At 35.8% G+C, this 12,036-nt stretch overlaps 1 protein-coding gene across 5 annotated transcripts in view; it reads left to right on the top strand.

Moving 5' to 3' along the window:
- LOC119780510 (protocadherin-15-like) overlaps positions 1-12,036 on the top strand; it is a 336,939-nt gene that overhangs the window by 215,879 nt on the left and 109,024 nt on the right. For all 5 annotated transcript variants that reach the window (XM_038280587.1, XM_038280586.1, XM_038280585.1 and 2 more), the window contains 3 exons: positions 6,071-6,190; positions 6,906-7,091; positions 8,729-8,965. In XM_038280587.1, the coding sequence (XP_038136515.1) occupies positions 6,071-6,190; positions 6,906-7,091; positions 8,729-8,965 (543 nt within the window). The remainder of the gene's footprint in view (positions 1-6,070; positions 6,191-6,905; positions 7,092-8,728; positions 8,966-12,036) is intronic.

Raw genomic sequence — 12,036 nt, 5'->3', positions numbered from 1 at the left:
CTTCTCCTTTGACTATTTGAGCTGATGTAAATTTCTCCACTGTGAGATCAATAAAGTAAATCAATCAAACCAAATGGCTGATGAGCTGTAATGTGCCATGTGTTCTGTGTGCTGATGCCATTAGTAGCTGGGGCTAATATTTTAATACATTGTCAAAACTTACCTGCTATCAGCTATTTTGGAAACTTTTCTATCTTCTGTAAGATATCTTTATCCTTCTCCTTCTTTCCTACTATGGTTTGTTCCCAAGAAAGTTTTTTTTTTTTTTCCTGTCTCTCCATCCCAAGCTTCTTAACAATAATTGGCATCACAATTCCAATGAAAACAACCACCTTTCCAAGTGTGAAACCTTCCTCGGAACCAAATATCAAGATTCCCATCGTAATGAGCAACATACTCTACCCACATGTATATATTTCTCAGTCTGTTTTTCTCAGTTAGTCAGTTTCAGGTCTACATTTTCAAGGTGAAAAAATGGCAGTGCCCTTCTTAAGGTCTGGATCATTAGGGCTTCAACTGTCATAAACCATTAAACTTGCCTCTGTCTCTGTGGACAGGAGGTCAACGCATTCTCTCTCAGCATGGCTCTTGGCTAAGTGTACTGTATATGCAAGCAGATGCCGGATTGGCCTGGGGTTGCTTATATGCTGGAAGGCAGTGCATTTCCTTCCGGGATATATGTTGTATGTCTTCATGGTCCTAACTTTTGATCACTACCCAAAGAATTTTTCATAAAAATAGTTATCTGGTGTGGTACAAATTGTGAACATAACAGAATTAGGGAAACCAGACAAAGAAGAATTTGACAAATCCAAATTCAGAGAATGATAAAAGTGGTTCCTGCTCATCAGAGGTTGTTTATAAAGCAGCCAAATGCAGACGATTTGTTTTTTTTAATCAGTTTTCGCAAGCATTAAACATATGACCAATCAAGTTAGTAGTTAGTTTTAAAATATATGGTTAAAGATTATTTCAAGCAAATCTAAATATCTAAATAAATTAAAAGAAAATATGGCACCAGTATAAGAACATTTGCTTTGACTTAATCTCTGCTCCTACAAGGTCTTTGGTGCGACCTGCAAAATTGAAAGCTCTTTAAATCACAGGTGTATGTGCTTCTTTGCAAAGTATTGAGCTGGAAGGTCACAGTAATTATCTATGTAATAGCAATAGTGAGAAATGACATAATAAATTATCAATTTAAGCTACTGTTTACCTTTAGTTATAAAACTGGCAGTGCATTTTGCCAGTATATATTGAGTATTTTAGAACCCTTTGGAGAATGGGGGTATAAAACAACTGATAAAGTTGGATTTATTTTTACATGTTAACACTGCAGACCCAAACCTCATCAATCGGTGATTTGCAATTAGGGCTACAACTGTATGAAAAAATCATACTTGCTGTTAATGAAATGTTTTTTTGTTTTAAGTGATGAGATAAGTAAATGAGTAAGAACAAACCTAAACATTTTTAATAGCTCTCTGAAGCTGGTTTTTTTATTTGTGTAATCTACATGTAAGTAGAGTATTTTAATATACAGAGAAAGCAAACAAAAATAAATAAATAATTCTCACACTTTGCACCCACAGATAAAACAGTCTTCTTTCTTCAGTTTGGGTTGGTACTTTGTAAGTTTCAAGGGAAGAATATCCTATTAGTATAAGAGAAAAATCATTCTTCTTTACCTGTTTACACCCAAAAAAAAACTACAAAAAAGAAAAAACTGTTTGCTTTTTAGGTGTTCTATCTCTACAATATGAAATTGCATTGCTTATAATTCATTCTACATTCAGTTTATAAAGATATCCTTGCATGTTTTATTTATCTTTATTTACTTTTTAAGTGTACCCAGATGGCATTTCTTTTTTAGTCCCCACGCCTTTGCCAAAGGGTTCTCAGAGGTATCAGATGCAGAAAGTTTGCTTTAATTCCAGTGTGTGATGATGAAAGTTGCCCTCTGCCTTATGTGTTTTCCTTTGTTTTGAATATCATAATGCTGCCCAAATAATCTAAACATTGGTTGATTGAAGATCGTCATGAAAATCTCCTATTGCTTTGAAGGTATTAAAAGCAATAATGGACAGGATTTTTACAGACAAAAGATCCCCCAGCCCCTGAATCCACATCTTAACCATCAAAGAGCCCTTTGAATTAGATTTAGACTGCAAGGACAAATCTCAGTCTCCTACAACCTACAGCTCGAATAGGTCCTTAAAGACACATATTCATGTACGTACTGTATGTATATACTGTTCTTTAGTTAAAAGCAAGTAAGGCAATTATTTTTTAACTCTTGAAATACTTGGTGTGACTAAAGCCTGAAGTAGCCATGCACACAAAACCACACTAGACCATGTTAATGTGTCCTTTCCTGTGGTCCTATCCATTTAAATGCTGCCAGAGTGCTGATTGCACAGGATGAACATTCAACGAGGGGGAGAGGAACACAGGCTAGTAATTTGTCACTTTCTCCCCACCTTATTTTACAAGTTGAAAAGTGCTATGTTCAGAGGAAATCTTGGTTTGACTGCAGAATAGATACAGAAGGATAGTCTGATTGTAGGAGTGCAACAAAAGGGAAAGGACATTTTGCCATACCCTTTTTTTATCATGTTAAAATTGAAAGTACTGCCTCATTAACTTTTTGCAAATTTAGCTTTTGCTGTGAAATAACTCCTGATCCTCTAGGAAAAAAGGGAAATAATCAGAATAGAGAGGAGCAAAGATATTTTATAGAGCACTGGTTTTAAAGTTTTGTCTGACTAAAGACAAAACACTATGTGTTTGCAGGGGGATGCATTATAAAGCTGGTACAAGTAATACACAGTTGTGATATCAACTTGTTAAGTGTGTAAACTTTATCAGTCAGGTCACAAAATATTGATCTCTGATTGCAGATGTTTATTTATATGTGGCAGTAAAACTAATAAAAAAAATGTATTCATTCAAAAAGAGCGAACCTCATTTAATATAAAATGAAGAACAAGAAGATAGAAAATAAGACCTAAAGTATAATATATATGAGATGTAGTAAAACCTGCATCATTTTGGATAATATAGTATTTTCTTGGCTAACATGTTTTTATTTGCATTTTTCCAGGTGGACAGTAAAATAAAGTTTGAATAGGAAGTTGTAAAGCCGTAACTGTATCCTTATTACCCATTTGAATAAAATGAATAATCTAAAGGATACGAATAAAACACATTTTATTGGTTGCATGCATTTGCCCGCTCCTCCAGGCTAGGTCAGTTGAGCGGGTGTGTTCTGCATTACTAAACAGAAGCAGAATCTATGGGCACATAATGATCCCTCTCCTCTAAGCACCCACCAGCCTATCTACAATAAGACCTCTACCAGCTGCATCCTGACTTTTTTCTTTTAGGAAGTAAATATTTAATTAGTTTTTCTTGTCTACATTAACCTTACGAGACACATAAAAAAAAGCTCCATATGCAAAGTAGGCTTATCACTGAATGGCAGACTTAAGAGATTGGGGTCAAAACAGTAAAGGTAGTACTGCAAATGTCAACGGATGTTTTTCTATCACAGTAGCTTGCATATACAACAGGTTTTAACTGGCAATCGTTGAGATCATATGTTTATAAACGCTCATTATATTTCATATTGAAAATATATCTAAAGGATGTACCTGCTGTACCTCCTTTTCTCAAGGAGGATTGATTCTAGACAACAAACTTGTTGAACTTGAACCAACTTTAACAAGAATTGGCTGCAAACTGTGGTTTATTGTGCCTTACCTATAATTAATATGTGTAGGGTACACTTTACACTAAGAAGGGACAAGATTTTCACTAATTGGCCATGTTGAACCAAAGTTGGAATTGGTTATGGTGAGGACTTGAACACAAGTGCACCTATTGAACAGTCAGATACTAGTTATCATTCTGCTTAGAAAGTCTTTCGCTGCCAGAGTTGCATCATAGCACAGTGCATCAAATTTGAGGAATATTTAAAAATAATTTTAAGTCACCCAAAACCATGAGCTAAATGGAAAAATAATGGGAAATGGTCAAACAGGCTAACATTAGAATTTCAGAATACCTTAGAATTTTATTTTGATTTGCTGATATTTAGTGGCTGATAGGATTACATCCAGTTCTGATTTTATAGTTTCAAGATTAATTTAGAATAAAACAAGATAGACCAGAAGTATGCAAAATAATTTAATTTCAGAGCCCTGAGAAGCAATTTTAGTGTCAACAAAATGATCTGGGCAATGAGACAGGAAAATGTGTTTAGTTAATTCTCAATTTATGCTACTTTTGCCTGATGTGGCAAACCTGCATCATTTTAGACATGATTTTGGTGTTTTGTACGACAATGTCTAATACATTTATTACATAGAAAATACTAAAATTGTTAATTAGTCAGTGAAGAGTACAACATTCAGCCTTTCTTGGCAGAATTAACACTTAAAAAGCTCAAAATCGGACACCACTGCCCATCATTTTACCTCTTGTTATTTGTTCCTTTTTTTTTTACTTTTATTGTCATTACATTGTCACAGGAACAGAGCAATGAAATTAAGTCCCTGCATTTAACCCATCCACTTGGGGAGCAGTGAGCTGCATTGTGTGGTGCACGGGGAGCAGTGTGGGGTTGGCAAGAGCAGCAAGAGCAAGACCCTTAACTGCCACTGAGCAAGGGTCTTGCAGGGGTCTGAGTCTTGCTCAGAGACCCAGAGTGGCAGTCTGTGGAAGTGGGACTTGAGCTCAGAAAGTCTGGATTCCAAGCACAATGTCCTAACTACTAGGCCACAACTCCCCTATAACGTGTCTGTACACTTCTGACCAAAACTGTACAAGTTTGAATATTTACATGGATGAGCTGGAAAAAAAAACTTGAAATAAAATAACCAGAGCATTTTAAATCCTTAATAAGGTTTTTCCTATAACTAATTTTAAGTCGAAATTGAAAGTAAAAGAGAAAAAAAAAAAACTTTTAAAGTACGAACTGGAGCTAACACAAGTTTTACCAAGATCTTACGCTTTAAATAGCATTTTAAAGGCAGCAGCACATTCTGTTATCACTATGAAAGGCTACGTAGCACATATTTACAAAACTTTAAACCCTCTGACTCCTCAAACCTAATTTTAACAATTAGCAGCAGCTTGAGTCTCATTATATCATCTGTGCAACACTCTGAAGATCTAAATAATTAACTCCCACTAAGAGCGAAGGCAACAATAAATAAAAGTTAGAAGAATTTGAGATAGCTGTTTTCTAGCTTTATAATGTAATAAACAGAAGACAAATGAAAGTCAAGACAGGTTTGATGAAGTTCTAGTTACTGAAGTTAATTGCAGCAAGGATGTGACTGACCTCACAGAAGTTGGATATTTTCTTATTGTAAAGAAACATATTACTAATTGTGTCAACTTCATCAAAGGGAAACCTTTTTGGGATCATTATCAGGAAGAAAACATTTATCTTATGTCTCTATGTTTGTAAAACATGGTAAAAGATTTCATTAAAATAGCAGCTGGAACTCAGTTCAATGAGGCTTTGGGTTTGTTTTGCAGTCTATTTTAAAAAAAAAATTGCATGGGAAAAATGTGGGGAGTGCCCTAGTGTTTAGGGCGTAGAGCTTAGAATCCTGAGGTTGTGAGTTTGAAATCCATTCCCTCAGACTAACACTCTGGCTCTCTGAGCAAGAACCTTAACCCCAGATTGCTCCCCGGGTGCTGCGCAGTGGCAGCCCATGGCTCCACAAGGGGATGGGTTAAATGCAGAGAGTTAATTTCATTGCTCCGTACTTGTGACAGTGTAATGACATTAAAAAGCTTGAAAAAATCTGATAGAAATTTACTAATTTTAATGAAATCTAAACAGATTTTTTTTCTTTTCAGTTATAAAATCGTTTCGTACTAACATTTGGACTTTTAAACTAAGCTTAGAAAATTGGATTGATGTAATTAAGAACACATCTTTTATCTTGATCAAGTAAAAGAGCATTCAAAGTTGTTATTTTCTTCTATTACTAACTTTTTTCTTTTTGTTTTCTTTGCAACTTTTTGTTTCTTTTTTTCCTGTAACTTGCTTTAGGCAACAGATCCAGATCTGGGAGCAAGTGGCCAAGTCCACTATAGGCTTGTGAACCACCAGACGCTGTTTTCCATCAATGCCACTGGAGCCATCAGGACTGCAGCACCTCTGGACAGAGAGGTCAGCGGCTGTCGCAGATTTATTGAAATAATTTATTCAACATTATTGGTGGCAAATATGTAATTAGCAATGTTAAAGGGATAGTTCGGTATTTTTGACATGAATCTGTATGGCATCCCGATCACCAGCGGCATGCAATCACACTGACTTACCCCTGGCAGCGTCCTGTGAGCAGAGTTATCGTCCAGTTTTGGTCAAGCCGAAAGTAGTCCTGCAGGTTTTTAGGTACAGCGAAATAAAACGTTTCTCTTCCCAAAACATTATGTGTCCAAAAGAGTGATATTTTCGCATCCCAAAAACATTGTAGTGGAAAATAGGACCAATTGATAACGACGTGTGACTTTTTCCACTACAATGTTTTTGGGATGCGAAAATATCACTCTTTTGGACACATAATGTTTTGGGAAGAGAAAAGTTTTATTTCGCTGTTCCTAAAAACCTGCAGGACTACTTTCGGCTTGACCAAAACTGGACGATAACTCTGCTCACAGGACGCTGCCAGGGGTAAGTCAGTGTGATTGCATGCCGCTGGTGATCGGGATGCCATACAGATTCATGTCAAAAATAGCGAACTATCCCTTTAAGTATCTGCATTTCATTTTCTATTTTTATTTATTTGATTTATACAGGATAAATCTCATCCAGAAATAATTGCAATGATTTTCAAGATACTACCCTGTTCTACTCTTTTCCTTATGACTCTCTTACCATGAAGGTGAAAGGCCACTATATCCTGATTGTTGAAGCATCAGATGGTGCAGTGGACCCTCGGCGATCCAGACTTACCCTCTCTGTGACCGTTTTGGATGTGGATGACAACAGCCCAATATTCTCTCAACAGTCTTATAATGTCAATCTACCTGAAAATAGCCCAAAGGACACTGTCATATTACAATTAAAGGTGAGTCTTTGGCTAAGCTTGGAAATTCCATCGTCTATGTAAAGTTCACCTCAATGAATAAGAATAGAAGATATTATTTATTATCATATAATTCAAATGGTAAAACATATATGAATGATATGAAAACAAAAAGGCATATACTTTTAAGAACAGTTAATTGCTGGGCTACGCAATCTGTCTGAAGGAGTACATGGTTTCAGGAGATAAATTAATTATTTTGCACCTATAAGTTTAATACAACAGTATATTTTCACACTCGTGGTAGCAATAAGACGGACTCTACAACCAACACAAGTGGCTCTGGTAGTGCAGGTCATCCAGAATGCCATGTCAATGTGAGCTGTGGCAAAAATATTTCTGTGTCTGTCAGAGTCTGGAGGCGCTACAGACAGGCCAGTACAGCAGATGTGTAGGAGTCCGTAGGAGGGCAACAACCCAGCAACAGAACCTTAGGCATTTCCTAGGAGGCCAAACAGCCCTCCATGTTCTCATCAGTGGTAGCATGACTGCCATTAGGTACCGAGATAATATCCTCAGACCCCTTGTGAAACCATATGCTGGTGCTTTTGACCATGGGTTCCTCCTAATTCAGGACAATACAAGATCTCATGTGGCTGGAGTGTGTCAGCACTTTCTGCAAGATGAAGGCAATGAAGATATGCAGTGTACCATGCCCGTTCCCCTAACCTCAGTCCAAATGAGCATATCTGAGACATCATGCCTCATCCGATCCACCCATGTCACATTGTACCATAGACTGTCCAGCAGTTAGCTGATTGTTTAAGTTCCGGTGTGGGAGGAAATCCCTCAGTAGACCATCCACCACCTCATCAGAAGTATGCCCAGGAGTTGTAGAAATGTTATACAGGAACGTGGAGGTTTGATTTCCATTGAGAATTTCTGTGTGATTTTGTTGTCAGCACATTTAACTTTTTAGAGAACAAAGTATTCAATGAGAATACTCCATTCATTCAGATCTAGAATGTGTTATTTGTGTGTTCCCTTTACTTTTTTGATAAGGGCATAAAGCACCATACTTTGTAGAAGCAATATTTCATCTTGAAATAGGCTTGTTGTACATTTTCTAAATATATCATTTGGTTCAATTTTTTACTGCTGTTTTACTTCCACTTAAAACAGTCCAAAACAAACATTTATTGCTGCTTGATATAAAAAAATAAAGCGACTGAAGATTAATGTTCTGACTCACTCCAAACCCTCCAAGTCATAAATCTATTCCAAAGAACTCATAATATTGTTACTTAGAGTCACTCACCTAAATTTTCTTTGAGATCACCAAAGTGCTTACATTTCATATTCCAGGTAGCACTGGAAATGTCATAAAGTCAAAATTATTGCAAGAGTTGTTGAGGGATAGAAAATTGAAAAGGGCAGGATTCCCTAAAGCAGACCCATTTAAATACCTGCAAAGCAGAAAAAATAAAAAAGAAATATGACATGGAACATCGGTGGATAACCAGAACATTAAAGGTTACTGCCACAGGCGCTTTGAATAGTCCACCTCAACACAGAGCTCAATGAAAGCACTGTTTTGAAATCTTTCTTGCCAAAACATAAAAAACATTTACACCACACAGCAGTGATTAAACCTTTTTTATTGTATTATTTTTTTCAAGGCAACAGATGCTGACCTCATCTCAAACATCACATATCGAATCAGAGCCGAAAGCCTGGATCCAGATGTAAAACGACTTTTTCACATTGACCCTGTGACGGGGGAGCTGTCTGTTCTCAACGTTCTGGATTTTGAAGCTCTGGCCGCTTCGGAACCATCATACACTTTCACCGTGGAGGCTGTCGACGTGGAGGGAACCATGCCTCCTGGGCTTGCCCTGGTTACTGTTAGAATATTGGTGAGTGTGTAAGTGTGTGTGTGTGAGTGTTTGGTTGGGGTTTCTAGTTTGGTTTTTCTGAAGCACAAAAAAAGCACAAAAGAGCAAGTAAGTTCTAAAAGATTAGACAAAAGAAAGTTTAAAGGTAAAGTAGAATTTACAAAGCCTAAATATTTAGAGCCCTTATACTACCGGTAGTTTGCATTTGGTCATTCTTCAACATCAAACATCTTGATATATCTATGGTATTTTACCTTATTTCTCAAAATGTCATCCCTGTACATGCTAGAAAGACCTACAGTCAGGTCCAATCTATTTTCACACCGAAAAATTTTGTTTTCTTCTCTTCTTGCTGAAACATATTCAGTTGGACTAAGATGTTTGAGAGTGTATGACTTTCAGCTCTTGAAGATGGATAATTGGCTATTTTATGACAAATGTATTTGTTATGCCACCTTTAATTAGGCAGATAAAAGGCCTAAACATGTTTTGAGGTATGCATTCGAAGGAATTTGTTTTGAAGAAAGCATGCGGGCAACAAAACACCCCATGCAGGTGAAAAAAAGCTACCAAAAGAGTAAAAAACAACATCCAAGAAATTACAGTACAGTACTACAATCTTAGGAGTGTCATCTTGGTTCATCTTGATCAAGAGGGGAACACATATACTTTATTTTTGCATTGACACATTGGTGCAAAAATGCCTGGACTCCCACAGAAAACCATAGTGGTGGATGACAGCAGAATAATGTCTTTGGTAAAGGGTAGAGGTGCATGATATATCGGCATTAGACATCAGTATCGACGAATGTTAGTCATTTTGAAAGTTATTGGTATCGGTCCAATAAACTGGGCTCATATATTTCCATCCAGTTTCTTTTTCAGCAGGGGGAGGGGAGCATATTAGTTATGTGGTGCTTGTTTTTGTCACAGGGGAAGTAATGGCGATGTGGCAAAGAATTACAGGTGTTTATCTGAACCAGAGAGAACGTGTCTGCATTTTGTTTTTTTCATGGTGTCAAAATCGTATGGATGTATTTAGTAAACAGTATCAGTAAATATCACTTATTGGCTGTTAGAGCAATATTATCGAGAATTAATATCAGCACAAATGTTCATAAACTTAACCCTATTAAAGGTAATTTCCATCACAACAGCCATCTGTCAATATCCAGATCTGCTATACAGAGAAGACTGGATAAAAGTAAATAAAGAGGGTTCACCATACGGCACAGGCCACTGCTCCTCTTCAACAAAATTAACACTAGTGGCACTGGCTCACTAGTGTTCATTGATGATGGGACACAGAACAGAAGCAGCTGCATAAATTCTGAGGTATTCTTAGACATACTGTGAGGTGAAATCCAGCCAAATACAATCAAACAGACTGGTCAAAGTTTTCTAACACAGATTTACTATGAGGCAAAACATAAATCCAAAGCTACCAAGTAGGTTATTAAGGCAAATAAGTGGACTATTTTTGCATTCTATACTAAAATGGGTATGCATTTAACCTGCACCACTACAACCGTTCTGGAATAATCGGATTACTTTTTAGTTTATTTAATTGTATTGAATGAATTGTGTATAATGAAAATGAAAAAAATGAAAATAATAAACCCTTAAGATTTAGATCAGTTGAGTAAAACGACTTAATCATTGAATAAAAATCAAGCAAAGAAAAATTATTTCTATTTACTTAAGCTTTGGAATTGGATACAATATGAGTTGAGTAACATTTACTAGGAAACTAGGAAAGTACATGTTTTGTTGATAAGCAAAATTTATTTGAGTTTGTTAACTCTGCTCATCTTAGTAAGTAAAATGCACTTAGATTTTATTGAGTAAAATTTTTTCTATGTTTAAAAAGTTACTATATCTAAGTAAATTGTACTTCTTTTTTTAATGTAATATTTCTGTTTCTGTTTTGTTTGCAACAAAAGGTATTCTGAAAAAATATTGATTAAGGGGTTTAGTATAAACTGCATACCAAGTTTTTTAGGTATATATTTTAGGTAAAGATGAAAACAAGCAGTGAATTTATTTTTCTTTAAATTTTTTTGACCAAATTGAAATACATTCAAATATCTATGTCTTATTACCCGTAACACTTTTTCATAAAGCATTATTAAGAAAGTCCATTCATTTTATCTATATTGAGACAAAACAATGATAACGTTGGAAATATTTCCATTAAAATAAAAGGGACAATCTAATCTCATTGGTTTCAGACAAACTCACTGTCATTTTCCATTCAGAGTCCAGTAAGGGCAAACTTTCATTTCATTTTAAAAATAAAAGTTCAGACCAATTAGTAAATAAAAAAAAAAAAAGATCACAGGAAACCAGCAGATTTCATTTGATCTTGACTTCACTGCATTCCCCCATCCTGTAGAAACCACTGGGCAAAGTAGACACTGATCTGTTTTTCTAATTAGGGGTGGAGGCTGGTTCCAACAGACAGGAGTCCGATAACTGAACGCTCTGCTTCCTTTGCTGTTTTAAACACTCCTATGACTAAAAATAAGGAAAGTGAGCCATTGGAACGATGGAAATCTTTTCTTTTAATTTGTTTCAGACTAAAATGTTCAGTTTTGGGTAAAGCTCCTACTGAGGCATTTTAGATTATTCTGTTAGTTTGATGGAAGGACACCTTGATGATAAGAAACTATTTTATGTGTTTTTAAAGTACATAATCTTGTCACATTCTAACATTCTTGCTACTTGTGCTGAAAACCAAAATAATGCCAGGAAGGGCAACATATAAATGTCTTGTATATTTAATTAAATATACAAATAAAAATTAAAAAAACCCTGAATGTTCGAATATACACTCGTATGTTTATATTATCTCTTACCTTTATCACGGCTGCACTTTAAAAAATGAAAAATGTCTGAGAGCTGTACTGAATAAAATTTTGTTTTGTATACACTGTACGAAATGATAAAGTCTGTGTCTAAGTCTAATTCCAAAGACGATAGTTCAAATTTCCCTCTGTAGAGGGAGTCCAGAGTATTTATAGCAGGGGTTTAGGATTGAAGCAAAGGAACCGTGCTTATATATTTTTAATAAATTCTATCATTTTTTGATA

Source organism: Cyprinodon tularosa, unplaced genomic scaffold (assembly GCF_016077235.1).
Source record: "Cyprinodon tularosa strain WSP-4 unplaced genomic scaffold, ASM1607723v1 ctg161, whole genome shotgun sequence".
Taxonomy (NCBI): Eukaryota; Metazoa; Chordata; class Actinopteri; order Cyprinodontiformes; family Cyprinodontidae; genus Cyprinodon; species Cyprinodon tularosa.
Note: the sequence above shows the minus strand (reverse complement) of the source record. Positions and strands in the feature narration are given on the sequence as shown.